The sequence below is a fragment of the Plectropomus leopardus genome, chromosome 16 (assembly GCF_008729295.1).
Source record: "Plectropomus leopardus isolate mb chromosome 16, YSFRI_Pleo_2.0, whole genome shotgun sequence".
Classification (NCBI taxonomy): domain Eukaryota; kingdom Metazoa; phylum Chordata; class Actinopteri; order Perciformes; family Serranidae; genus Plectropomus; species Plectropomus leopardus.
The window spans coordinates 14241569-14268449 of NC_056478.1; the positions used below are offsets into that span (position 1 = coordinate 14241569).

General features: G+C 41.0%; 1 protein-coding gene across 1 annotated transcript in view; it reads right to left on the bottom strand.

Annotated features, from left to right (window-relative positions):
• The window catches only part of syne1a (spectrin repeat containing, nuclear envelope 1a), a 187184-nt gene that overhangs the window by 99382 nt on the left and 60921 nt on the right, over positions 1-26881 (bottom strand). Inside the window, 20 exon segments of the mRNA XM_042503721.1 lie at positions 661-978; positions 1198-1362; positions 1778-1921; positions 2622-2775; positions 2968-3140; positions 3782-3946; positions 5534-5689; positions 7006-7149; positions 8228-8410; positions 12785-12962; positions 17147-17283; positions 18801-19160; positions 21442-21606; positions 21755-22064; positions 23762-23934; positions 24184-24463; positions 24615-24776; positions 24860-25065; positions 25570-25682; positions 26334-26541. Coding sequence (XP_042359655.1) covers positions 661-978; positions 1198-1362; positions 1778-1921; positions 2622-2775; positions 2968-3140; positions 3782-3946; positions 5534-5689; positions 7006-7149; positions 8228-8410; positions 12785-12962; positions 17147-17283; positions 18801-19160; positions 21442-21606; positions 21755-22064; positions 23762-23934; positions 24184-24463; positions 24615-24776; positions 24860-25065; positions 25570-25682; positions 26334-26541 — 3894 coding nt within the window.

Here is a 26881-nt window from a genome sequence, read left to right on the forward strand (position 1 = left end):
TAATATTCATTAATGTGCATTGTCTCTGTATTTTAAACCAATAAATAAATAAATAAATACTGCTGTGGATGGGGGCAGCAGCAAAACGTATTTTATCCACCTTAAAATTCAGTTGTCACCCTGTGTGTATGCTATATGTAGAATATTTTCACTGTTTTATTTTGCCTTCAGACAACCTTTTCCAACTGAGAACTGAAGCCGATAGATTGCACTCTTCAAAACCACCAGACTTCTGTGACAAAAACAATCATTTAAGCTAGCTGAAAACGGTAGCTGCTAGTCTACCGCTGCTTCAATCACTTATTATGTTTGTGTTATTGTGTGACTTTGGGGATCTGAGTCACACAATTACACAAACTTACTAACTGATCTAGGCAACAGTAGACCAGCAACTCCCATGTTCTGCAAGGTAAAATTATATTTTTTGTTAATGTAGTCTGGCTTCAAAGAGAGCATAGATACATTTAACTGTCGGTTCAGTTTCCCGTTGTCTAATGGCAAAGTAAAATGATAATCATATTCTAAATAAAGTGCACAGTTAAACTGTTATTGTTTTTTTAAGGTTGCTTAAATGCATTCATAGCCCCCTTTTCCAAACTGGAATCAAAACAGAGCACACCTTATATGGACTTCGAAGCTCTTTCACTGTCTCTCTCTCACCTTGAGTTTCTTCAGCTGCGTCTCCTTGGTGCCTCTGTCTGACCTTCGATGACGTCTGACGTTTGCCACCTTCTCCATCTCCTCCAGCCACTGAGCTAGACTAAGGAACCTTTGGCCCATCTGTCTCAGTCTGGTCAATGTGGAGCGCAGTTGGGTCTGAGTCTCCTCCAGACGGCCCTGGTAGGCCCCCCACTCCCGCTGAGCGGTATCCAGTGCTCGGTCCTCAATCTGAGGTATACCCCAGGGGATTACTCTCTCTCTGCTGGTCAGCACAGCGGAGAGCAAAGACTGGCCATTTGAGCAGCGCTCCTGCAGGAGCTGTGAGTGAATTAAAAAGGGAAGAACAAAGAAAGAGTCTGATTGAAGAATTAAGGTGGTTTAGTTACCAAAAGTCAAGTGTGTCCAAGGCTTTGTTAGAAAATTCTGCTTGAGCTTTGATGACAGTTATGTGTATGAAACTGCATAGTAATGCAAGGGAGCTTTACGCTCTCTGTTCATTATAATTCAATTATGCACAAAACTCCACTGTTTTAATACCTGTAGCTGCTGCAGTGTCGTCTCTAGTGTGTCGACGTTTCCCTCTGGATGGGACAAAGAGGCCAGAGAAGCTTGTTCCTGCTCCAGCCAGTCCTCAAACACATGTAACCCCCTTTGATATTCCTGATGGACAAGCACCAGCCCTTTGGCCTTGCTGACTGCATTCTGTAAGACAACAGGTTGGAAACATTACTGGAAAGATGAGGTATATCCATTCAACATCACAGGAGCAGTGGACAGTGGAATCTCCTGATTACTGACTTTAATTGTTTGAAACTGAACTACATGTTTACATCATATCTGAGCAACAAAACTGTATGTAATATACTCTGAAGCTATTGATAATGCCTTTGTCTCTAAAGCTGCAAACAAGAACGTGAATCACGTGGAGTGAATCTGAAATGAGCTACAAAATTATTCAACATACAGGTCATACTCTATTAATTTGTGGGATTATAATTGAGATTTATGAAACAACATGTTGCAGGCGTTCAGAGAGAAATGTGCGAAATGATCATTTATTTTTCAAATGGCTGCAGAGGGAAAAAATGAAAGCGTATGTTGTGTGTGCTCAAAGCACCTTGGCCTTTTCTTTGAGGGCGTTGTATCTACACTGCAGCTGCTGCACCTCCTGCTGGGTAGTGTAGTGTTCAGCCATATTGGACCCCTTTGTGGCGATGGTCTCCAGAGGACTGCTGTGACTCAGTACTTCCTCATAAAGGAGCTGGAATGAAATAAGAGCACATGCATACATACACTCAGTATAGTACATTAACTGTATGAGCAGATAGTAGTGCATTTAATTAAAAAGAAATATAAAGATATAAAAATATGTAAAAATGTGGGGGGTGGGTTAGAAAAACATAGCAGCTGCTACAAAAGTGTAAACGTTTTCCTAAAAAAAGCAAGACACAAGCCTTACAGTGTCACAGTCATGCTCCTTTTCTTAGCAAATGTTTTGTAGAGTTTAATCTTAATGCTATAAACAAGTTTACAAAATACAGTCTGACATTTTATGGTATGTGATTTTTTTGCATGGAAATTTATGAAAAAGTACAACGCCAATGTTATATATTTGTTAAATTCTGTACCAAATGTTTCCAACAATGTTCAAACCCAAAGAGATCAAGGACAGGGTCTGTGTCTTCTGGTCGCCAGTCAGTGGCCTCATATCCCTTTGTGTTTGCATTAGGGTTGTGGTGGTTTGTCAGAAGCTTTCATAATTTGACTTTTTATTTAGTTTTAAGCCACTATACATTTTTTTTTAGATCTTGTCCATTTTCATTATATATTTTAACTGGATGAACTGGATGAATGATTTTCATTGTTACTGGACATCAGGTTCTTTAGTTTTCAGAGAAAAAAGCTGAACAAACAAGCAACAGAAAAATACATAGCTAGCTATCATTAGCAAGATGTGATACCTTGGTCTTTCCCAGGTTAGCGGTCTTGTCTCTCATCTCAGAGTACTGTCTGTCTGAGCAGCTGAGTGTCTCCTCAACCCGGTCCATCCACAGCACAAACTGACCCACGTCCTCCTGATAGCTGGTCCACTGCGACAAAGCGCCCTCCAGCTGGCTGTTACATCAACATAACAATGTCAACACAAAGGGAACAAATAAAACACAAAAGCATGCACAACATACACATGCATTTAAATCTAATTGTCTCTGTAACCTTTCAACCAACTGAAATCAATCAAGTGAAACTAGACAGTTCCCTGTCCTATTTATCAACTGACTGACAGATTGATTGGTTCATGATCACAACCTTTTACACTGAATGGAGGCAGAGAGCAATGAGTCCCATGAGTCTTTTAGGTCCTGGATCTGTTTGCGAATCACTGGGACCCCCTCTGCTGAAGTGTTCCTCTGCACTGCTTCTCCCCGCGTCAGAAGCATCTTTAGCTGGATCTCCCTCTCCTGACGGGCAGCCAGTAAGGCCTGCAGACAGACATGAATGAACAGACGTAAAATAAAAGTAATAAATATTGTTTTTTGTTTCCACACTATTAAAGGAATGCAACATAGTTTGGTGATGATCGCATTTTCAGCATGGATCCTATGACATCATTTGGTCTGATGCACCATCCTAAAAAATATTTCCTCCATGTGAAGATGCTGTTGTAGTGCTAATCTTTGTATCAAGTGAAAAAATATGCTGAACTGGTATAGTTATTCTTTGCTTATTCTTCAAATAAACACATATCAACTATTATTGTACTATACTGATCTATATGATTATTATTATTAATAAGAAAGAATGCTACTAATAATTAATCACTAAATAATATGCTGTGTTAACTTTTTAAATACTTTAAAAACAAAGTCCCTTTCTCTATCATATATATATTAAATTGTTTACTTGTTGTTGTTTACTTTCTTCTAGCAACTGGGCTGTTTTTTTTCCATTCTGAGAACTGCTACTTTCCTACAATCACTGGAAATGTCAGCATAATGCTGTACATTCGAGTAAATGTACTGTTGGGGAAACACTGAGAGTTATTTTGAGTATAAAATTAACCAAGAGTCACTCTCTGAATTTTTTCTTTCAGTGATCCCACACCCGTCTTATCTGTCCTTACTTCCAGCTGTAACATCCGGTCCTCCAACACGCTCTTGTCAGTGGTGGTGGAGATGCAGATGTTGAGGACCCTCTGAGCTTCACACACCCAATCCTGGAGCTCCTTAAGGCCCTGAGAGAAGAGGCGGTGCTCCCCTACAATACGTTCAATCCTGGAGGCCTTGTCCTTTAGAGATCAGACCACAGGACTGTAAACACACTCTTTAATTATGGCTCAGAAACAGGTTAGCACTGAGTTAAAAACGGAAAACAAGACTGTTTTGTATTGTATTTCTGTTTGTATTGGAGATAACGCTCCTATTTTTTTCTCACTGAGGAGACAATCCCACCCACACAATACAGCACAAACACAAAGCATTTTGTTCGCAGTCATCACTTATAAATCTTTAACATCTGAGTAACTGTAGAGTGGAGAGAGAGAAGCAGAGCTACAATAACAATCTACAAGTGGCAATTTTAAATGATTTCATTCCTGTTTCCATGTCTAGCGGGGAAGAAGACCTAAAAATAGCTCTCCACTAGCTCGCCGGCAAAGTAAATAAATCTCATTCATCATTGTTGGGGCACTCTCACTGTCCTGAGGTAAGAGAACGGTGCTTTGTGGTCTATGTGATGTTTTGTTCTACGCTGTATCAAATTAATCATAAGAGTGTGACCGATCTAATGAGAGCTTTAAAAAAGGTCAGATTCTCAGGCACTGACACATTTCAGCTCTGGCATTTTAGAAGTGCTTCAGTGGATAAAAGGTAAGCACCGCAGGCTTTGCCTTTTTTCATGTTGATGAGGCTGCAGCCACGAAGACCTTTTGGGGGTGAAAGATAGATTATTGTGCTCAGGTAAATTACTGTGCACACCGTGACTTTCTTAGGTAGAATATTTTAACTCTAGGCTAGCTGATTACAGCTACCATGACTGATGTGCAACTGGGGATTTATGCATGACACAGCAAATAACAGAGAACAGTAAACAACATGGCTGGACAGAGGGCTCCGGAGCTTTTAGCTTACATAGTACATGAATCAAGCGAGGCAGATTTCAGCATGCTGCAGCAATTTTCAGACAGAAGCACAGATACATTAAAGGAGCAGTGTGGAAGATTTAGGGAGATTTAGTGGTGTCCAGCGGTGAGGATTACAGATTTTTACCAGCTGAAACTTCAGTGTTATTTTACCACGGGCTTTATCATACACAGAGGTCTCAGCCTTTTGAAGACAAACAGACCAGGTCATTAAAGTTGTTACAAACATTACAAAGCAGTTTTTCTGCTACGCTGTAAGGCAAGTTGCAGATGGGCTCTTAGTCCAGCTCCTGCAATGTGCAATCACCTTTTTTTCTCTGAAAACTTAATGTGTACTCATCTCATTTCTGAGGTTTTAACATGAGCCAAATTACAGCAGAGGTCTCCTCCTCTCAAAAACAAACAGACACTGTGATTTAAATCTATAAAAACACTGAACAAAGCAGTTTCACAATTTAAAACTCCAGTGCTGCTCATTGCAGATGGACTTATAACTATGTGAAAATGTAAAAACTAGAGGCAGTGTTTGGTTTGTCTGTTCTGGGTTACCATGGCAACATGGCAGAGTAACATGGCAATCTCCATAGATAAAACGCAATGAGTCTTACTTTCAAGTGATTAGAGACTAAAGAAAACATACTTATTATATTATTCAATTTTCTGCCAATGTATCCACCTAAATCTTACACACAGGACCCAGAACAAGAGATGGGCACAGGGTGGGGGCAGTGTTACCTTGGTTAAATTGCTGAGGGCTAGGTACTGTGCCGACAGCTGGGATACACGGTGGACGAAGCCCTTGCCGGCTGCTTGTCCCTCCCAGAGACGATGAGCTCTTTCCCTGAGCCTGCCCAGCTCTGCCTCCCGACCAGACATTTCCTCCAGAACACACTGGGCCAGTATGAAACATGAGTAGGAGGAGATGGAAATGAAGAAATAAAAGGTGAAGGAGCAATAGGATGTGGGTAAGCACAGTTGGGAGGGAGAAGAAACGGAGCACATTGGAGAGGATGGTTGCGCGTAAGCACCGGGGTCGAGGGGAAAATGAAATGACAGAAAACATGAAAGCAATGACAGAGAAGGGAGGTAAGAAAGGCACAGAGGAGGGATACAGGGTTGGGTTAACATGTCACAAGAAAAGACAGAGCAACAAGAGCACATCAAAATACATGGATAAAGACAGCAGGAAAGAACATCATAAAAAAACAACAGCATCAGCAGTATTTTCTTTTGATGTTCATATTTAAATGCTGTTATCCGGTTAGACACCACAGAAGGAGACATGCCTGATAAAAAAAAACTGCCAAGGAGGGGGGTATATATGTGAAAAGGTAAAGAGGATTTTGCCAACACAGGTTCAGACACTGAAGCCCGCATGTTTTGAATTGTACTTGAGGTGCTGGGGGAAGAAATGTAATTGCTTGCAGGGGCCAGACAAAAGGCGATGAGGAGTGGGCGACAGAGTAAATACAAAAATAGCAACAACGATAAGGGCAGAGCTTTGAGATGGGCTTGATATATTTTTTTCTCTATTGTCAATTTTATCTTTTTAAGGCTCCGTGCCTCTCTTCCTTTTTTGTCTCTGCCAGACACGGCAGAGTCTGTTATCGCATCCTGAAAAGGGCCTTTTAGCCACGCAGCGCTTCAGCTGTGACAGAAGGAGAATTAATTAGATTTCTGGACTTTTCCTCTGACTATTGTGTCAAGACGCTGCTCTATTTTGATCCGGTGGTGCTCGACAAATGTAATTAGGTACCCTCTCTTTTCCCAGCTGATTTGAGATTGGACTTTAGGGATGCATATCTGATGGAGAGCTACAACTATTTAGTATCCTTGGAAAATCTACTTAATATTCAATTCATGGTGTAACGGCAGGGTTTACTTGAGTGAAGGGGGGAAATGAGAGCGCGTCAGTAATAGCGGCAGAGAAGAGAAATATAAAAGGCGCGCTCTCAGGATGACATAATGCAATTAAACAGGAAATGGATCCTATATTTTGGAAACATATTGCTCAAGGAGTCGCAATAAAACGCTGTAAAAGCTTAGAGGGACCAATGAATAACCACAAGAATAATAGGAGTAAGGTAATTTGAAGAAAGCTGTGATATTCAGCTTTTAGGAATTAGAAATATGCTGATTAAAGAACCTCAGACAAAACTGAGTCAGTCGTAACTGTGTAAGGAGCATTACTATGGACTCCACAATACCTGTAGTTTGCTGAGCTCCTGTTTCTTGGCTGGAAGGTCATGTAGCCGAGCACTGCTCTCCTGAACTCTGACCTCTGTGCTGTTCAGCCAGTCCTGCAGAGGCTCAGCACTGGCCTCAAACTCCGTCATCTGGGACTGCAGGTTCTGGAAATGCGAAATTATCTTGTCAAAAACAAAGAGATGTTCTCATACTAAATATATCTGCCATTATGGACACATCTCAGTTTACTGGGTGAAGTTAAATTTAATTATTTATTCATTATACTCTCACATCAGAACTAAAATGCATATCAAATCCAAAAAGATATCTCTGTGTATACTCAAATCTGTCCTTAGACAATAATATACCACAAAAATGGTACACAACATGAAAACAAATACGTACTGTATCCAAATACCAGGGAGTATTTGCATTCATTTAAACATCTAAACCATGCAATTAAAGTAATACCTCAACCCCAAAATGGTCATTTCTCTATCAGTTACTCACTCTTTGTTGCACTGAATTAGTGTAAAAAACTTTTTGCTCGCATGCCTCTACTGTCAATGATGACTCCAAAAACAGTCATTTGGCTGCATTTAATGCTCGATTTTTCCTTAACACGTACATTTTTCTGAAAACATTAGTATGTAAAATTGAACTGAACGTGATATTCATTAATGCTCTTTGCAAAGCCAGACCTCATTGACAAAAACAGCAATTTTACCCCTGAACACGTGAGCCACTGGTCTACCACTGTCTCTATCTGTGATTTCTGTGTTTTTGTGTGACATTGGTGAATCCAAACTAACACTTAAAAATACCAAAGTCAAACGGTAACAGTGAGGTTAAAATTACCACTGAAAATGTATTCTGGCTTTGAAGAGAGCACAGGTGAGTTTCACTCTCAGCTCAGTTCCCTGTCGCAAAAGGACTGTCTGTTTGGGAAGCACTGAGCATTGGACTGGATTATAGTTGTGTAAGAGTTGGTAAACTGATATTTTGATATGGTTTTGCTGTTTGGAATTTACGTTCATACCATGGATGTACACAAGAAAAAAAATCCTTTATAAATTCAAGGTAATGTCAAATATGTATTTGATTCACAAATGCTCATTTGGGTGGTGAAGCATTCCTTTACCGTTTATTTAATTGTATATCTCTCTAGGATCTTCATTGTCTTTTTCAGGGGAGACCTTAACCAAAAAAGCAGCATCCAAACAAAAATGTATGTTAACCAACCTTGAGTGCATCCTCCCTCATCTGCAGGTTATTCATCAGACTCTTCCAGTCTTCGCGGGCGTTCACCACCTTGGCCTTGATTCCCTCCACTCTGTCTTTGGACACCACAGCCATCAGCAGCTCCCCACTGGCTCCTACTGTACTCAGCCTGGCCTGGCCATGCTCTCTGTCACTCAAGAACTCCTGTGGGAATACACAGACAAAGACAACAGGACTGTGACTATTTAACACAAACACAAAGGAAGGAGAGTGTGAAAGTGACAGGAGGGGAAAAAAATGGACAATCCCAGACTTCTTTTTGTTTTCTACTTCTGATACAATAGTTGATGAGTAGCTGACATCCATATGGCCATTCTCTATATGGCCAAAAGATTTTCTTTCCGGCTCCCAAGATCTCACTTTACATCATCAAAAGCAGTAATTAGACCGAGCCATTACTAATTCCAAATGCGTGGGTAGAAGGAGGGGGTTGACCCAGGGAGGCAATCACCGATGAGGACAGTACAGCTGAAATGTGTTGGTTTTTACATAGCTCCTCCGTACCCACCCACAGAAAATGTACACACACCCACACACACCCCCTCCCTCTCAGAGCTGAGTCGATGACAGTAGCGCAGCAGGGACCACTCCACCATCTGTGCAGTCAGCACATCACTTACACACACCACAGCTTCAGCCTCCTCACACACACACACACACATTTGGTAAAGTACAGCCGCACACAAGCAAAAGTCTGTGCCTTTCTTCATCGCTGTGTCTCTTTATTTTCTCTCTCTGGTCTCCGTTTATTCACTGTATTTGTTTCACACTTACTATCATTCTGCCCCTGCCATTGTAACGTACACCACCAATTAAGCGTGACACAATGGATGCCCCCGCCCCTCCCACGTTGGCCCTCCTGGAGGTCAGCCATGTGGAAACATTGTTCCACATTCCTCACCGAGTCAATAATAAATAAAACATGCTCCGCCTCTGTGTTCTTCTCTCCTTCACTGCTATATACTCTATGACGTGTCCTCTCATCCTAAAGGGCACACTAGAAACTTCTAAAGAAAAAAAACACATAAAAACTCCTTTACTTTCCTCCTTTGAAATGCTTTTTGAAAAATTATCTCTTCGAGTACCCTCTTAATGGTCTTTGACACTCTGAACTTTCTCTTTATGTGACTGCTGTTGATTAATATCTTCAGTTTCATGTGAACTACCCGCACTAAATAAAAAGAGTAGGAGTCAAATTAATTCTGCACTTTATGAGTGTAGTATCACTATTTATAGTCTCCACTCAAAAATGTGTTTTTTTTCTTCTGTTTATGTCCCCTATTAAGTCTTACCTTAACCCTGACTTGTATCTGTGCAAAATGTGTCACTTGAGAGGTGTTTACACATTTCTCTACTCAGGGAGAGGATGTCTGTGAAATTCCCTAAAATCTGAGTTGTCCACCAAATGTCCACAATCTGCCCCCTCCGCCCCTCGGCCTGGAAGTGCAAGTCCTTAAGAAAATGCTTGGTTAGCATTTAGCAAGCTTTTACACATGTTCTTAAAAGACAGGCAGTTAGGGTACTGTTAAGAGTTACATCTCATTACTTATAAGGTGAACCACATCTTCATGTATGTGAATTACTGCTACATTACCGCCTCATAATTGTGCACCACAAAGGCAGGCCGCGGGTGATGCTCGTGGTTTGTAGGGGCGTGCCTGCAGCTTTACACGTCTGATGTCTCAGAGGGAACAGACTTCGACACAGCACAGCGAGCAGAGTTAGCATTAACGGAGTGATAGTCTTGACAGCGAACATGGTAGACAGTGCAGTTTTTGGATGTAAACTGGAGCTTCTTTCACTTTCTACCAAAAAAAACACACTAACACAAACACTAATACTGTGTAGGCCAATAACAGTTAGCCTACATGCTAACAAACAATATAAATATAAGATGCTAACTGAGGTTACCCTTCTGATACATCAGCCAGACAACGATTTTGCTGCAGAACAGACTCTTTGTGAGTCTCAGTCTGGCTAAATCTATCCGATGTGTCAAGAGGTGTACGCTGCAGCCACATTTTATTTTTACTGTACACGACACGCCTACTATGAACCATGCACACCACGACCACAAGACAAATCCACTAATGCAACGGTTAGTTGAACTCTGCTACATAATGACTTGCAGTGACTATAAATGAGGTCAAATATAGGTAATTAACTTTATCCATTTACTTTGTTCATTATACATGAAGACATGACTTAGCTTGTAAGTAATGAAATGTAACCTCCTGACACTAATCCTAACCTTAACCATTTCGCTTTTAACCTAACACTTCATATCTGGCTGAATGCTAACTTAGCATTTTCTTCAGGGTTCCTGCTTCAAGATGGAAAGGAGCTGATTGTGGACTGATCAGCGAGTCATGTAGCTGCCGTGTGGGTCACATAGCTGCTCCAGCAGCAGCTATTCCTACTTAAATGTTTCCTCTAACCCCAGTGCTAGCCATCTTGATGCTTTTTCACCAGTAAACCAAACGCAAGAAGAGAAAGCAGAGAGCAAAACTAACTGCAAGCAAATTTCTCTGTAAGGAAAACTAGATGTCTTTTTTAGTAGTTTTTAAAAGTATTATGTGGGAAAACCACATTAAACAAACATTAGTGTGAGCATTGTAAAATGTGCCTGAAGAGGGACTTTAAGCTCAGCTCAAAGCAGTAATGATAATTCCTTGGTGGTAATGGACATGGTCAGGTGTCTGAGAGGTAATTAACTGTCTGGTGCTGGGATGTGGGGACTACCTTAACCGACAAGCACCTGACTCCTGGCCAGGGCCCTGGGGTGCTCTAAAGAGGCTGCCAGACTGTTACACCTGCCAGTTTCTCAGAGACAGACACAGAGTCTTCTCAGAAAGAGAGACACACAGATATTTTGTGAAGAGAATGGCACAGAGACCCTGCTGTGGAGCTTTCTCTTATCCCTGTTGGCAATGTGCCTACATTCAGCTTACGCAGCCTACGGCAGGTCCCGCCACTCGAACAAGCCCACCAGAGGACACTCAACAGTGGGCATGTCAATACAGACATCCCCTTGAGCGCTCTCCCATTGAAGGAGGATTGATTCTTCAACTATTACATCATTTCACTTTCAGCAATTTCCTTTGTGGTAGCAATCTTTGCTTTGCCTTCCCAATCCATGCAAATAAATCAACAGCTAGCACTAGTCTGTGACTGTGGATTTAGATCATTCCCAAGCGTATGATGATTTAAAGCCTCTCAAGCGGCAGCAGCAGCACAAAGGTGGAAAAACACAAAAAGGCTTATGACAAGAAGATTGCTGATTTCATTCCCTCAACAGGCTGAATAATTCTGGTTTATGTAGTTGAATAAATTACACTCCACTATCAACAGCTACTTGCACTGAAATTATTGCTGCCTCACTGGAGCTAGTTTATGGGCAATAGTGTAAGACTATATGACCATTCTGGTTGGATGCGAGAGTATGAATAAGTATTATTATCTGTCCCACATCCTAAGTTATTAAAATTTTAGGTCTTTCTAAAAAGGCTGGATCGGAGGTAATATTCGGTGACATTCAAATAAATATCAGTTCTACTACTTTCTATCCACAAAATTTAATCTGTGTATTTGCTGTTCTGTGTCTGGTAGGTCCATCCTGGGAAAACTTCTCTGGTGCACACGAGGTGATGCACTTTATAAATTTATTTCCAGTAACAATAACAAGAAAGAGCAGTAACAGCTGAATAGGCTAAACAAAAGTGTGATTTCCAGGTGATATCTGCAACCTGCAGTGTAAAGCTGCAGCGATTAATCAATTAATTGATTATTAAATAATTACCAACTAATCTGATCATTAAAAAATCACTTTGAGTACTTTTTAAAAATATTTTTTAGGAAAAAAGATTCTCTGATTCAGGCTTTTTAAATGTGATTTTTTTTTTTGGTTTCTCTACTCTTCAAGGACAATATTGCATGTTTTGTGGTTGTGGATAAAACAAGACATTTGAGGATGTCAATTTGGGCTTTGGGGAACACCAATCCGTATCTTTCACCATTTGCTGACATTTTATAGACCAATGGTTCCCAAATGGTACAGGTTTCTCTTTAGTCATTATTTGATGGACCACACATTATAAATTACCACATATTCAATTTCATTTCACAAAATGTTAACAGCACGTTGGCTTAGTTAGATCACAAAGAAATAAAACATACTGCTAGAATAAAAAGCAACAGCACTTGCAAATAAAAGCTCTTTGCTGTCAAGTTAGTGTACTTCATGTTAAAGCGGAAAAAAAATTGACACGTTTACAAATCACTTGCAGTCAATTCAGAATGGACCCGCAGTTGGGAACTACTGTTATAGACCAAACAACCAATTGATTAATCTAGAGAGTAATTGTAATTTAAAATAATCATTGGTAGCAGCCCTACTGCAAAAACACCATTGTGAGACTGTACATGACCACAATTTTATGTCAGCAATGTTTTAAGAGCATGGCAAGAATTAAACAGATGCCTACTCTAAATAAGAGTAGAGAGAAAGACATCTCTTACTTGGATCCTCTGCAGAGCGGTGGAGGCCTCGGCTACACTCTGTGGCACATCAAAGCATTTGGCGGTGCTGATTTTGGCATTGACCAACCACTGCTGGAAGTCCCTCAAAGCTGCACGGAACCTCTGCTCCAACAAGCGCTCTTTATTTTGACACTCCCTGGATGCACGAAGACTGAGACTGGGGGGACAAGAGAGGAGTTAAGGACTGATTTAACATGTTTACAGGTTTAAATCCATAATCAGAAATGAACAAAGAAAGAAGGAGGTTACAACCAGAGGAAGTGTTTGCTGTCTACCGCCCATGTGCTCATCAAAACAAAGAGCATACATGTGCAGATGCTCAGATACTGTACATGCTGTCCTCACATTGTGGAGGAGGAGAAAGGGAAGCCTGTGAGATGAGCTAGAGTGAGAAACAGGCAGGTGGAGAAATGGCAAACTGGGTGAAGTGGAAGCAATGAGCGTTGGGGTAAAGATGGAGAGTGGGGGATGGTGGTAAGGGGTATTGCGTGGGAGGGGGTTGAGAGGCAACATATGAGTGGGGCAATAGTTCACAGCGGTGACAAGATGGAGAGAACAAGGGTTGACAGATTGATGCTGCAAGAAAAAGGGCGAGACAGAAAGGATATGGTGGGGATACAGTATGTGGGGGAGAATTTACACTGAAGGGTGATGATAATGTATATTACAGTGGATTTTAGTGGGTCTATTTATCACATGCTGAGGATTTCTGTTGTTGTTCATGTATTTTTGTATATAGTATAAAAATGATTTAAACAGACATGTTGAATAAAACTGAAATGTAAAATGTGTAAGTTACTCTTTTAGTGAGGTTTTTGTCTGTTTCTTTTTGGCCCTTTCGATCTCCCTCTGTAAAAGTTCTTCTTCTCTATCCTCTGATTCATTAAGGTATCCCTTCTTGACCACAATGAATGCAATTTCATTGTTGCTGTCATAATCACTCAGTTTTTTCTGTATTTTCTTACAACTGTTGTTCTCTAATACAGTGCAGGGCACAATTAGGCTTTCAAATAGTAATATGAAAGTTATATGTTACGTCCAATAAGACTGATATTGATTTTTTTTAAGGTAGTCCCTTTTGAAAGTGGTTAAAATACATTTTGCTGAACTATCACTTTAATGTAGACTTAACCCTTTAAAACCTGAAGTAGCATTGCTTTCACATGCTGCTTTCAGATGCCTGAAAGCAGCACTGGGGATATCAGAAGTACTGAAACCTTTGAAACCTTTGCAAATTGGTGTGATTTCTTTAAAAAACACGGGAAAAAAATACAATGAGCAACTTCGTAAGAAAAGTTCTAAACATTGCAAGAATTAGTATATTAAGACAATTTTTTTTAAAAGCTAGGGAAAACTATATTAATAGTTTCTTATCATAATTACATGTTACAGATTTATTATGATTTGTAAGCACTTTTCCCAGATCATTTCCTTTTTAAAAAGTTATTTATATATCTATTATTATATTTTACAAAATTTCAAGTATACTAATTTCTTGCTAATTTTTGGGTAATTTCGTGTTATTTTCATTTTCCCCACGTTTTTGAAAGAAATCCAGCCCATTTCCTAAGGTTTCAAAGAGTCATAATGATGTTTGATTCAGGTGGATATGTTGGTCTCTAGTGACTGTTCATTGGAAATTGAATCCCACTTCCCCAAGGAAATCCTTTTTAGGCAATGTTGGCCTAAGATAGAACGAGTTGACAATTCTGTCTTATATCGGGCAAAACATGATTGATGTGTTCGTAACAACACTTTTTTTTTTTTGGAAACTCCCACCCCACGGTTTGACAGGATTGGTTCGTCAGGTTAGTCATGTAACAAACCCTTAAAGTCCCTGTTTTTGAGAGTCATTGATACACTGCAGTTCAAAGGGGGAAATGCTTAGCCATGGCACTTTTAATTCATGATTGTAGCATACAAAAAACACTGTACAGACAATTCACAAGATTAAAACTTGATTTTCACCAGAGGGGGTCTTAAATTACAAAAACAACGTTTACAGTTAATAGTACGCGAAATCCTAATATGCATAAAACCCAAATGAGGAAGATTGAGGACAACAAAAGAAAAGAGTCACTGGGTTTTGTACATACTGGGGCAGGGAGTGAAGGTTAAAGGGGGGAGTCTGGAAGAAGTAATGGAAAGGATGACAGCAGGAAAACAAGGTGCACAGCTGTTAAAGCAAGGGTTACGCTCCAAAGGGGGCATGAAAAAACAAGGTAAAAACACACACAACCTTCTACCGACACACACTTTATTGCACACACACACTCACAAACACCCTTGAGTTTTAATGATGCGATGAGAGCATGAAAGGGTAGTACAGTGGGGATGGCATGAGAGTGTAGGAAGCACTTTTTTTCTGCTGTGACAGACAAAATCTGGTACATGCTATGTAGAGGGAGCAACTTCTTTTTCCTCCTCTATCTCCTCTCTTCTGGCTTTTTTTTTCACTCCTTCTCTCTCCTTGCTCTTCTCTCTGCAGTGCTTAATGCAGGACAGGTGCAAGGAGTACACAGGCCAAGTCTATTACAGACTAAAAAGCAGAGTGAATGAGGAAGGGTGCTGTTTTTGCCAACTGACAGCCAAAGCCAATTACCCGCCAACAAGTTGACCTCAATCAGGTTGTTTGCCAATAAATGTTAGTCACAGTGCTTTATCACACTACCCTGCAATATCTCAAAAAGTTACAATCATGCAAATTAAGTAGATAATTTGCGCTCTTGTAGACGTTCATATTTGTGTATGCATGTGTTGAATATGTGTTGTGTGCATGCAATATCTCAAAAAGTTGCATCCATACAAATTAATTTTTGCTACTGTTGGAGTTCATAATTGTGTATGCATGTGTTGTGAATATGTATGTTGTGTGCATGCACGTTCTTTTGTATGCACTGCTGCTCTTTTGGATAGGCACTGCATTGTGAGTTCACAAACAAGTGCTAAATGAACACTGGGCTCACTCGTGGGCCCAAAAGCAGGCAATTAAGAGCCCAGTAAATAGACTGAGGCATGCAATATATTAGCAAAGAAAAAACACAACATTCAAATGTATCTGATTTCCCTCAAAGCACACTCAGCCTAGCATAAAAACAGACAACAGACAAAACTAAACAGACACAGCGAACAAGAGGAGGTGAAGGGAAAGGTAGTGAAATGTCGCATAGCAACTGGTGGCTCTGGTGCTCTCTGTCACCTTTTGCCTTCGACTGGTTGACACACGTGTCACAACTCTGTGTGTGAGATGGCCACACACACACACACACATTACACTCTCTAATACAAAGAAGCTTGTAAATCTGAGCACTAACCCTGCCCAATCAAGACATGTAAGGGCTGATTTTGAGGGAGAGTTCTGCTCTTCTTTTGTTGTGGTTCTGGTGCTGTGTTATGAAATGAATGAGTGTGTTTATGCATGATCTATTTTGTGCATTTTTTAGTCTTATCATATGCAAGACACTTTCCACATTGGGCTTATAACAGGGCTCAGCACTACAAGGTGAGCTACTGGGAGTCCCCCATCTGTTTCATTACAGAGTTACGTCTGTTGATCAAAGGTATACATAAAATTAAAATATACAGCTATAGGTAAAGTAGAATAGTTTGTCAATTTAATGTTTAGAGTGGATTTTTACTTAATTTAGAACAAAAAATGACCACTTAAAGTGACTTCTAACTAGCTTGTAATGTATTATATCTGCTTATCTCTATACTTCAGGAATTACATTACTTCACTTAAAGCCCTCAAATGGCTACTCAGAGTTACTTATTATCACATTATAATATATTTTAAATGACTTAAATGTATTACAGCTATAAGAATTATAATACACCATGGTCCTTGCAAGTGACTGACTATCAGTTATGATTATTATGATACTTGACCTTGTAACTCATTGTAAAATGCTTCAGTATGTATGATTATTGTTAAACAGCTGTATGAATATATATGAGTGCTTTTAACTGTAATTAAACAGTGCTACAGGCAGACTGTAACTCATTATCAGTAGGTTTATAATGCATTACAGACACGGGGACTATGGAGAGTGTTACCGCAGTCTATCACAATGTTATCAAAGATATATTATGTGTTCAATATTAGGATATGACAAATCTGCGCTCATTAAAAGCAATAATTTACTGCTAAGCATTGAATTGACAAAATTCAGTGATAACACAGCAGCATTTGATCATCATGATACAATTCCACTAAAAGTCCATAAATGGCAATATAAAGTTATCACCCAGACTCAGCCAAGAAATCTGTTTCATTTTAAATCTGAAGAATAAAAACAAACAAACACACACTGTGTATTAAAGCAGAAAGACTCCTCTCACCTGTTGTGCTGTTTAATGAGTGCGGTGACCCGGTCTGACTGTGAGCCCAGGTCTCTGGAGTATCGCACCAGGTCGTTCAGTTGGCCTTTCAACTTCTCTGCCATCGGCTCGGCGCTCTGCAAGCCCTCCAGTATGTCCTAAACAACACAAAACACACACCAGCTGGCTAAGTGTGTGTGTGTGTGTGTGTGTGTGTGTGTGTGTGTGTGTGTGTGTGTCAAGAAGAGACAAGCACCCAACGGATCTGCATGACACCCTTCAATAAGTGCACTCGCATTCCTATTCACACCCTGGCTTCGTCTTTTTAGGTCTTCTCACATTCACACACACACAAACACGCTCCAACACATACTCACAGAGCTGCTTGTACAATAGCATTTCTGTTCTTCGCGGAGTGTGGCAGGAAGGAGCTGTGGATAACGTTCTCCCGCTCTCCTCAGCACGCCTCACATTCTGCACTCACACAGTCATGAAATCCTGTCCCATGAAATATGTACAAGCTCACTCTCCCTCTCTGACTCTCGCTCGCTCGTTCTCTGTCTGACGTATGACCAATAAACAACCCTTCCTCCCTCCCTGTTCTCCTGGACTCGTTGCTCTCCACTCCCTCTCCTCCTCCTATCGTTCTACTACTTTCTCTTCCCTCCTCTCTCCTCTTTCTCTCTCTCTCTCTCTCCCTCCTCCCACTCCTCGCACTCATTCCCCCTAACACATTTTTTTCCTCCTTCTCACTCTCTCACGCTCTCTCCCGGTGGAATTCAGCTGTCAGCCCTCACAGATGCGGGACTGGTTCAAACGAACACAAACGAGTGCGCAACGAAAACAAGGCTGGACACAGGAAACGGGCTGGAGGAGGAGAGAGAGAAGCAGAGGAGGGGGAAGACTCCTCCTCTGTTCTTTGACAGCCCCAAATTGAGAAAAAACAGAGAAAGGCATGGCCGAAGGCACCCGGGGAGGTGTATGAGGGTGTGCGTGCTGGCATGGCCTTGACAATACAGAGAAATTGTCACACTGTAAACATCCTGTGGAGGTTAGAAACAGAGCAGCAGGGGAGGTGAGGAGCAAGAGCATCTAAGAAACATCCCCAGCAGCCGGGAAAGACATTACTGTACACTTCAGTTCAAACAAGTCAGAGTGGAGAAAGGGGGAAAGAGGAACTGAAAGAAGGAATGTTTGGGAGGGAGCGATAGTGAAACATAATGGCGAAAATAAACAAAAGGGGGAGGGGTAGAAGGGACAGAATGAGGAGAAAACAAGGGAAACTGATGGGATTGTAGCTGTCACTCCTTCGTCATCCCAGCAAAGCTGATTTACAAACTAATCTGTTTTTGGGATTTACAAATAGAATGGATAATTACTGACGGAGACAGCATAGCCGGATGCAGAGGATGTATGTCTGCACAGTGTGTGTGTGTGTGTGTGTGTGTGTGTGTGTGTGTGGGTACTTTCTATTAAACAATGCTAATCACCTTCTCTAAAATTAACGTGCTGCACAGTAGCCACTGTCAGCTTCATGCACATCATCATGCGCCAGCCCAAATCTCAGCGGAACAGAAGAATTTTTATTATTCATAATTTTTTGAATAAACTATTGTGTGCAGATGAACAGTGAATAATTTAAACAGCCATTTATTTAAATCTCATGCCACTATACCTTAGCCAGCTGCCATCCCTCCACTGCTTCCTCGCCGTTGCTCCGCCCTTCAGCTTTAATCAACTCCTGGCTCCACCCCCTCAGCTGTCCATCAAACTCTTTCAACTCGTCCTCCAGCTGGGCGGTCAGACGGTCGTATTCCTCCTCTGAGGTTGCAGCGGCAGCAAGGGCCCCTTCCAGGCCATCCCTGGCCCTCAGTGCGGCCCCCTCCCACTGCTCCAGAGCCTGGGACAGCGCCCCCAGCTGTCGGTCCATGGCTTCACAGCCACCAGCTGCTGTGTGCTCTGCCGTGGACGCTGCACTCCGACGCACCCGGCTGAGGCGCTCTCTGCCCTCCAGTAGCCAACACTCCACACGTTCCTGAGGAGATGGGGAGGGTAGATGGGAGACAAAGTTGCTACGGAAACTGTGGCTACGGAAACTGCAGCCTCCGATTCTATTTAAAGCTGCCTGCATAGATTTCTTCTGTCTCTTGCTCCGTCACTTTCCATTGCTATCTCTTTGATTCTTGTTTTGTAGCATCACTTCTGATGTCCTGTATTTTCATTTGCTATCTCAGTATTCTCTCACTATTTCTATATCTCATCCTCTGCCTCCATCCCCCTCCGCCTCCGTCTCTCATTCTGTGTGCACAGGTAGCACTTGGAAGGCAGAGGCAGTGAAAAGCAAACACTTGAGTGCGATGTGATATCATTGAGCTAATGGAGGGATTAAAATGGGAAAAATGGCAGCCAATCATTTCTGTATGTGAATAGAAGGATATGAACATTAACCTTGAGTCCATGAATGGGAAATGAAAATGGTACAGCTAGCTTGTGGATACAACAAATTATATTTCCTCTTCTTCTGAAGTGCTTCACACCACGGCTCTGCAAACACGCATTTATGATGTGATAATTAGGTCCCGAGTGTGAAATTTAAGTGCAATTCAATATCTCCTGACATATTTTCTCTTCACTGCAATTGCAGAATTATTAAGCAAAGAAAAGCTTAGGCATTAATTGCACTGCTCTTTCACTTTTTTTTTTTTTTTTTTTTTTTTTTACTGCACAGTAATGGACCAACTTAGTGGCAGTTAAATGCGCCAGGAGAGATTGAGATATTTGGCTGCGATATGGGAACAAACCGAGGACCAATTCCAATTCCCTACATAGTTTGCTCTCCTTCATAGCAGGAGTCCATTAAAATTAGATGGGTTCAGATAATTCAGCAATCAGTTACCTTAGCAACAGATAATGCCTTTAAACTGCGTCTAGCTTCACCCACACAAACAACACTGCCTTGAGGCATGCCGATGAATTAAACTGACAGTGGTGTTAATTCAGAGAGACATCGCTTATGGTTATGATAACAGTAAAAACAGATACTGTACCATCTCTCTGGGCTGAATAATTATTCTGATGTACATCTATGATGTGGAATACTAATGTATATAGGGGTAATATTATTCCTATACACATATATGTTATTAAAATGTTAAAATTACCTCAGCACCATCTTACAAAATGGTCAGCAAATAAATATGGTCTAAAGCAAATAAAATTAAGAATAAACAATAAACTTTAGCAAAAAGCTTAAAGTGCTCACAAAATGTTAACATCTACAGTTCCATGAAAACTAATAAAGATTGTGTTAGAAAAGCTGCTAAATAGAACTTATGATAAAAACGTTTTTTTAATGTAATTTGTAATTTACTGTACTAATGAGGTCAGTCGCTATATTGACACCTTGCTAACATCAAGACCGTCACTAAAAAATCTTGGTTTCCTATTTGACCAAAATTTGAACTTCAAATCTCATATTTTTAACACATTCAGTCATGTTTTTCCCAGAAATATTGCAAAAATCAAACCATTACTATCAGCACAGAAACCCTTGTGCACACCTTTATCTTTTCTTCTTCATACTGTTGCAACTCGCTCTTCACTTGTATTACACCTCTATAGCTCCACTTCAAATGTTAAACATTTTAAAATTTTACAGACTACTCACAAGGGTTTGTGTGCCCTGATCTCTGCATATATAGCAAAAATGTTGAGCCCCTATTGCACCAGTCGGCAACTTTGATTACCTGACCAAGGCCTCCTATCTATTCCCTGTCCCTTCTGTAAATCCAGAGGTAAACATACTTTTTTTTTGTTGCTCCCAAACTCTGGAACAGCGGTACTGAATCTGTGTTTCGCTCCTTAAAAAAATAATTTCTATAGGTTGGCCTTTTATAAATTCTCTCTGTACTGTATATCATTAGTTCTGTTTATTTTGGTCATGCAACTCTTGTCTATGTATTGTGAATATGTGTGTGTAAGTATGTGTATAAATGTGTGTTTGCATTTTTGTGTGTGTATCTTATCTTAATGTAACGCACTTTGTAACTGTATGTTTCAAAAGGTGCTATATAAATAAAATTATGATTATTATTAATAAAATAATGCCACACCTTTGCTCACTCTACATCACAATAGGCTTGTCACCTGTCAGATGTGGCACACAATCATTTGTCAACATATGGATCAGGATTTTTTTTCCCCGGTTTTGTCACATTTGGAGTTTGTGTCTTGACAAAAGTGCATACAAAGAAAACAAAAGGAGTGACAGCCTGCACCAATGAAGGGATTCTTTGTATGTTGACACCCCGTCTTACCCTCACTTCTGACAGTTTCTTTTTGATGGAGGCAGAGTCTCCTGATGTATCAGACCAATGATGTAGCTCCTCTCCAGCAGTCATCAGCCAATCAGTGAGCTCTCTGACTGCCTCCAGGTATTCTTGGTGTTCCAACACCACAGCCTGCGCCAGACGCACTCTCTCCTAAAGATAAAGGACACAAATAGTCAACAATCACTCTAACACAGTAATGGACCTACTCAGTAGTTTTTAATATTAATAAAATTAGTTTCAGGAGTTTTAATGGTTTTTGTTTGTTTTTTTATTAAATACACCAAAATTAACATTGTACCTCCACCAAGGCTGTGAGGTCATCGAACTGCACCTGCAGCTGTGTACGGGCACCGTGATTAAAACCTGCATCGGCAGTCTTCTTGAACAGCTCTCTGGCTTTTTCTTCCAGGCTGGACAGCGCCACCTGGTGGTCTTCCAGATCAGCCAGTAGGGCTCTGAGTCTCTCCAGCTGGGAGGCCTTTTCTCTGGGTCCTGGTTGAGGGGTGAGAGGGGCACACACCTCCCTCTCTACAGCCTCCATCCAGCACCGCAGCTGGGCAGCACTCTCCAGGTATCCTCCCCACTGTGACACGGTCCACTCGAGTCGACTGCAGGGAAGACAGTAAATCTGTGTTAGTCTGTGAGTGGCACATTTTGAATGAACAGAGAAAACCTAAATAAATATGAAGGGTATCCAACATGAGGGCACGGTTTTTAAACCTGCTTAAAAAAACAAAGATTCCATTTAAAGCTGTAACAATGACACAGTTAAGAGGATGTTAAACTTTTACTGATTTGAATGCTTTGATCTGCAGGTGATATCAAGGACACAATGTGCAGATGTTCTTATTGACAATACAAAAAAATAGCAAAAGAGCCTTTATGTACACATCTTCATTTACAGTGTATGGAAACTTCTTTAGAAATATTTAAAAGTTGCACTCATTGATTCCTCTCGGTCATTTCAAAGCACTGATTCAAGGATTTTTGTATATTATCACCTTCATGCCTGTGTCAGGGTGTATTTAAGCTGTTCTTTTTTAAATTGTTAATAGTTGTCCCTGTTTTCCTGTTTTACTTATGGTTCACTCAAAGAATTTGTCAAAGTACTTTTTTGATTTTTCTTTGTAGTAATTTCATGTCATGTGTTTAGTTTTTTATATTGCATATGTCAAAGTACTTTTTTTAGTTTTTTGTGTGGTAATATCGTGTCATGTATTTAGTGTTTTATATTGTTTGTGTTGCATATTTGATTATGTATTTTTGTTCTGTAATTCATGTTGCTGCTTGTCTTGGCCTGGACACTCTAGGTTAAATAAAATAAATAAAAATGAAATGTATACAAATGTGTACGAAAAATGTAACCTTTTTTAGAGTAATCTAACACATATTGACATTTTTTAACAAACATATATATAATGTGGTAACTTTAAACACATAATTTTAGACCTATAATCTGAAAATACAATGTTCAAGACAAACCTATTGTGTACCTTTTCTCTGCCATACAGGTACAGTATGTATTTCATATCCATGCTGTGGCCAAGAAATCTAAATAGTCTGTAATACTGGCTTAGTGCCTTTATCCCCTTTATCCCCTGGTTCAAACACACAGACGCAGATACACACCCATAATTTTCCCTGCCATCTGTTACCCCTGCATGCTCAAATAACGCCAGTATCCCCACACTCACACGCACCTCTACCTCACCTGCTACCCCTCGCCTCCTGTTATCCCTTTCCCCTTAAAACACAAACACACCCCATGTGTGACCCACTGTTTGCCATCCACCACTTAGTCCCTAATGAGATCAATTTTTTTCTAGGAGGGGCCATAATTGCGCAATTAAACACATACACACAACTGAAGCATGTGCATGCTGCCATGCACGCACACCAACAGAAATGTGCACATTAAATCAGATACATCAATCACAGTTACCAAATGAGACAAATATTTCTCATTATGTATTTAACCTAATGGTAATTAATGGCATTGAGACATCAATCTATCATGATGAAAATAACCTGTTCCCAAGAGAAGAGATTTGTTGGCATACAGGTAAATGGCCTCTAAAATGTCCAGGGGTAAATATTTTTATGGTGCATTAAAAAAAAGAACAATTGAACGAAAATTTCTTTACAGTTCACTACAGTTTGCCTGCTTTCTGTATATGCATTTAAATTATGATGAATAATAAGTTAAAGGCAGGACCATTTCTTTAAAATTATGACGCATAACTGCACACATGGAAATTAATCCAAAAACTATATTTCAGGTGATGGAACGAGGTGAGTAGTCTACCTGTGGCAGCTCATTGCAGTCACAAGCAGTGTGGCCCAAGCATCCTCCACTTCCTGTAGCTGGGAGCGAACCACTTCCTGTCCAGCGGCTCCATAGCTCCGCAGGGCCAACTCACCCTTACCAAGGGCCATATTCAGCTTGACCTCCCCCTCCCCCTTCAAAAGCAGGATGTCCTGTGCAAACAGAGAGAGGTCAGCATGAACTGGTTTAAAGTTTCTCAAGCAAACAGCCCCCTCTTGTGTTTACTAGAACAACTGTAGACTATATTAGAAGTCTATCCCCCCAAAAGCTATAGAGTAATTCACATAGTAAAAACAATACAAATGCGTGCATTCTTAAATATTCACAACTTTGTTTATTGTATATGATATTTAATGGAAATTACAGAGAGCTAAAGACTACTAGCCAAAACCCCCTCTTACCTGCACAGTCTCGAGCCTCTGCTCTAGCTGCTCTTTGGTCCCCATGGTGCTGTCTACTGTACCCAGTCTCTCCTGGATCTCCTCCAGCCAGGCCCAAACCCCTTGGAGGGTCTCTCCAAAGGCCTGGCTCTCTTGGCAGCCCCGCAGCTTCTCTCTGGCTGCCTTGAGCAGGGCCTGGTGCTCCATCTGGAGCTGGCCTGTCACTCTGACCTCTGCTCCTGACCCCCGACCTGCTTCAGACAGAGCCTGAGCCTCCTGGCTGAGACGCTCGATGGAGTCCCTTGCATAAGACAGCGATATGTTATTGTTAAGAGTATTTAAAAGCCCACGCTCTGTAACATATGGCCTCATACACCCACACACCCACACACACACACACACACACACACACACACACACACACACATATATATATATATATATATACGCACCTTCTTTCAAACAGTTCCTTATGAAGGTTTTCCATCCTCTCCAGCTCCTCTGTGGTGTCTGGGGCTACTTGCTGGCACTCTGCCCCAAGAACAGGCTCTCTCTTGAGGCTGACATCCATCTGCTTCAGCCAGTTTCTTACACCCTCCACACAGTCATTAAACCTGGAGAGAAGAGCAGAGGCATATTTCAGTTTAATTCAAATTCCTTTGCATAAACGCACAACGCAACAGGAGTGATGACTTACTCTTTCAGAAGGTCAATGCTCTCTTCCAAGTCTTGTTGGCTCTGAGAGCAGCTGTCCAGATAGTTCCTCCACTCTCTCTGGCAGGAGGAGAGATGCTCTTGAACTTGTGCTGCTCCAGCTTTAGACAGGTGGAGCTGCAGCCTCTCCGCTTCCTCACAAACCTGAGAGAGACGCTCCTCACCCTCTGATGTCTGCTCGACTGAAACCTGTGGATGTTGAAGATAAAAACTGATATATATTCTAGCACATTTTTTTAAAGACTATTTTTAGGGCTTTTTGCTTCATTCACAGGACAGCTAAAGAGTGACAGGGAAGGGGAGTGAGCGTGTGGGGATGACATGCAGCAAATCAAACCTGGGCCGCAGCTAAGGACATGAGACACACGCTCTACCGGGTGAGCTACAGGTTGTACCCTGTCCTAGCACGTCTAAGAAATAGAGAGCCGTGCTCATGATGGCCTCTTTCTAGAAGATAATACAGTAAACTGTGTGGAAAATATAAAATGAATTGTTACTCTAGTTAAATTATTACCTTCTTTAATCTGTTAACTTTATTATAATAACAATATAAGATAATTGTTATGTTTCAGAATTTGATAGCATGTTAGTATCAACAAGTGGAAAACTGAGAAACCTGAATATGCTTTTAGTTCACTGAAAAATCCTGATAACTGCACCATGAAAAATACAATGTATGAAATAAACAAGTACCTTTAGCCTTTGCAACTTTGCTCCGAGGACGGCAACATCTCCTGACTGGTTCGAACAGTCTTTCAGCTCCAACTTCAGATCTGTCAGCCAAGAGTGGAAGTTTTGGACGAGCTCTGCTTTGAGAAACAGAGAGGACAGGTGAGCTAAAAGCAAACTAAATATATGGCGACAAGTTGAGAAAAAACAGTGTGTGGTAAAATAAGGCAGAGAAGCATTAAAAGTGAAGGAACCCGAAGGAGGGGAGCGAGAGCAGGCGATGTGTTGAGGCAGATGGAAAGTGTGGGCGTGTCCACGCTGTGCAGCGCTGGGTTGCCTTGGCAACAAGCCCAAAACGACTCTCGAGAGAGCAGATGTGACGAGAGCAACATTACTCTCCGAGGCACAGGTGTGTGTCTGAGCAATGAGAGCGCACCGGTGTACCAGACAGTGTGTGTCAATGGAGTGTGGGTTGTAGTGGGCGGATTGAGTGTGCTCTGGGGAAAATGTAGGATAATCAACACGAAATCTGTTGCACCACTAACAGGAACAAATGACATTGCATCATGTAGTTGTGCACTGTTTGATTGGGTGATTATGTGATTTTAAGTGCTATTAAAATATATAGTTCTCCTTATAAGGGAAGAAGTTATAGTGGCTGTTACTTTGACATAAAAAACATGATGTATTTGATGAAGGTAAAGAACATAAAAGCTCTCTAGAAGATAGTTTAATAAACCATAACACTGCATAAAATCCAAACTAAGTTACACCTTTGTATCTCTTACCGTTGAAGTGGAGCTGTAGCCCATCCTGCAGGCTGCCCCTGGTTTTGGCACAGCGCTGGGCAACAGCCTCTGTTCGTTTAGCAATGGAGGTGAGGTCAGAGGAGAGGCATGACAGCTCCTGAGAGGGATGAGACCTGCACAGGGCACTCAGAGCATCTCTAGCCGAGTCCATGTCTGCCCTCTGTTGCTGCACAATGCTCTGCAGGTCCTGTAAATGAAAAATAGTGAGAAATAAGAAGACGAAGCTTCGTTTATATTCATAATTGGGGGTTATATGGTGGCGGAGAGGGTAGAGACAGTGACACATACTGTATCCACCTTCCAGATGTGGCCTAATGCTGCCAGCTTATAGGATGCTGTTATGAAGCTGAGTCTGAACTCTGACCTCCTAAAGAAGGTCATACATGAGGACAGATGTTCACCTTCAGGGAACAAATGGGTATCATGTAAAATTCTTCTTATCATGATGCCTCACTGTATGTCTGTATAGGCATTTGAAGGGTACTGAACCCAAGGTGAGTTCTCAGCATTCAATCTTAAAGGGACAA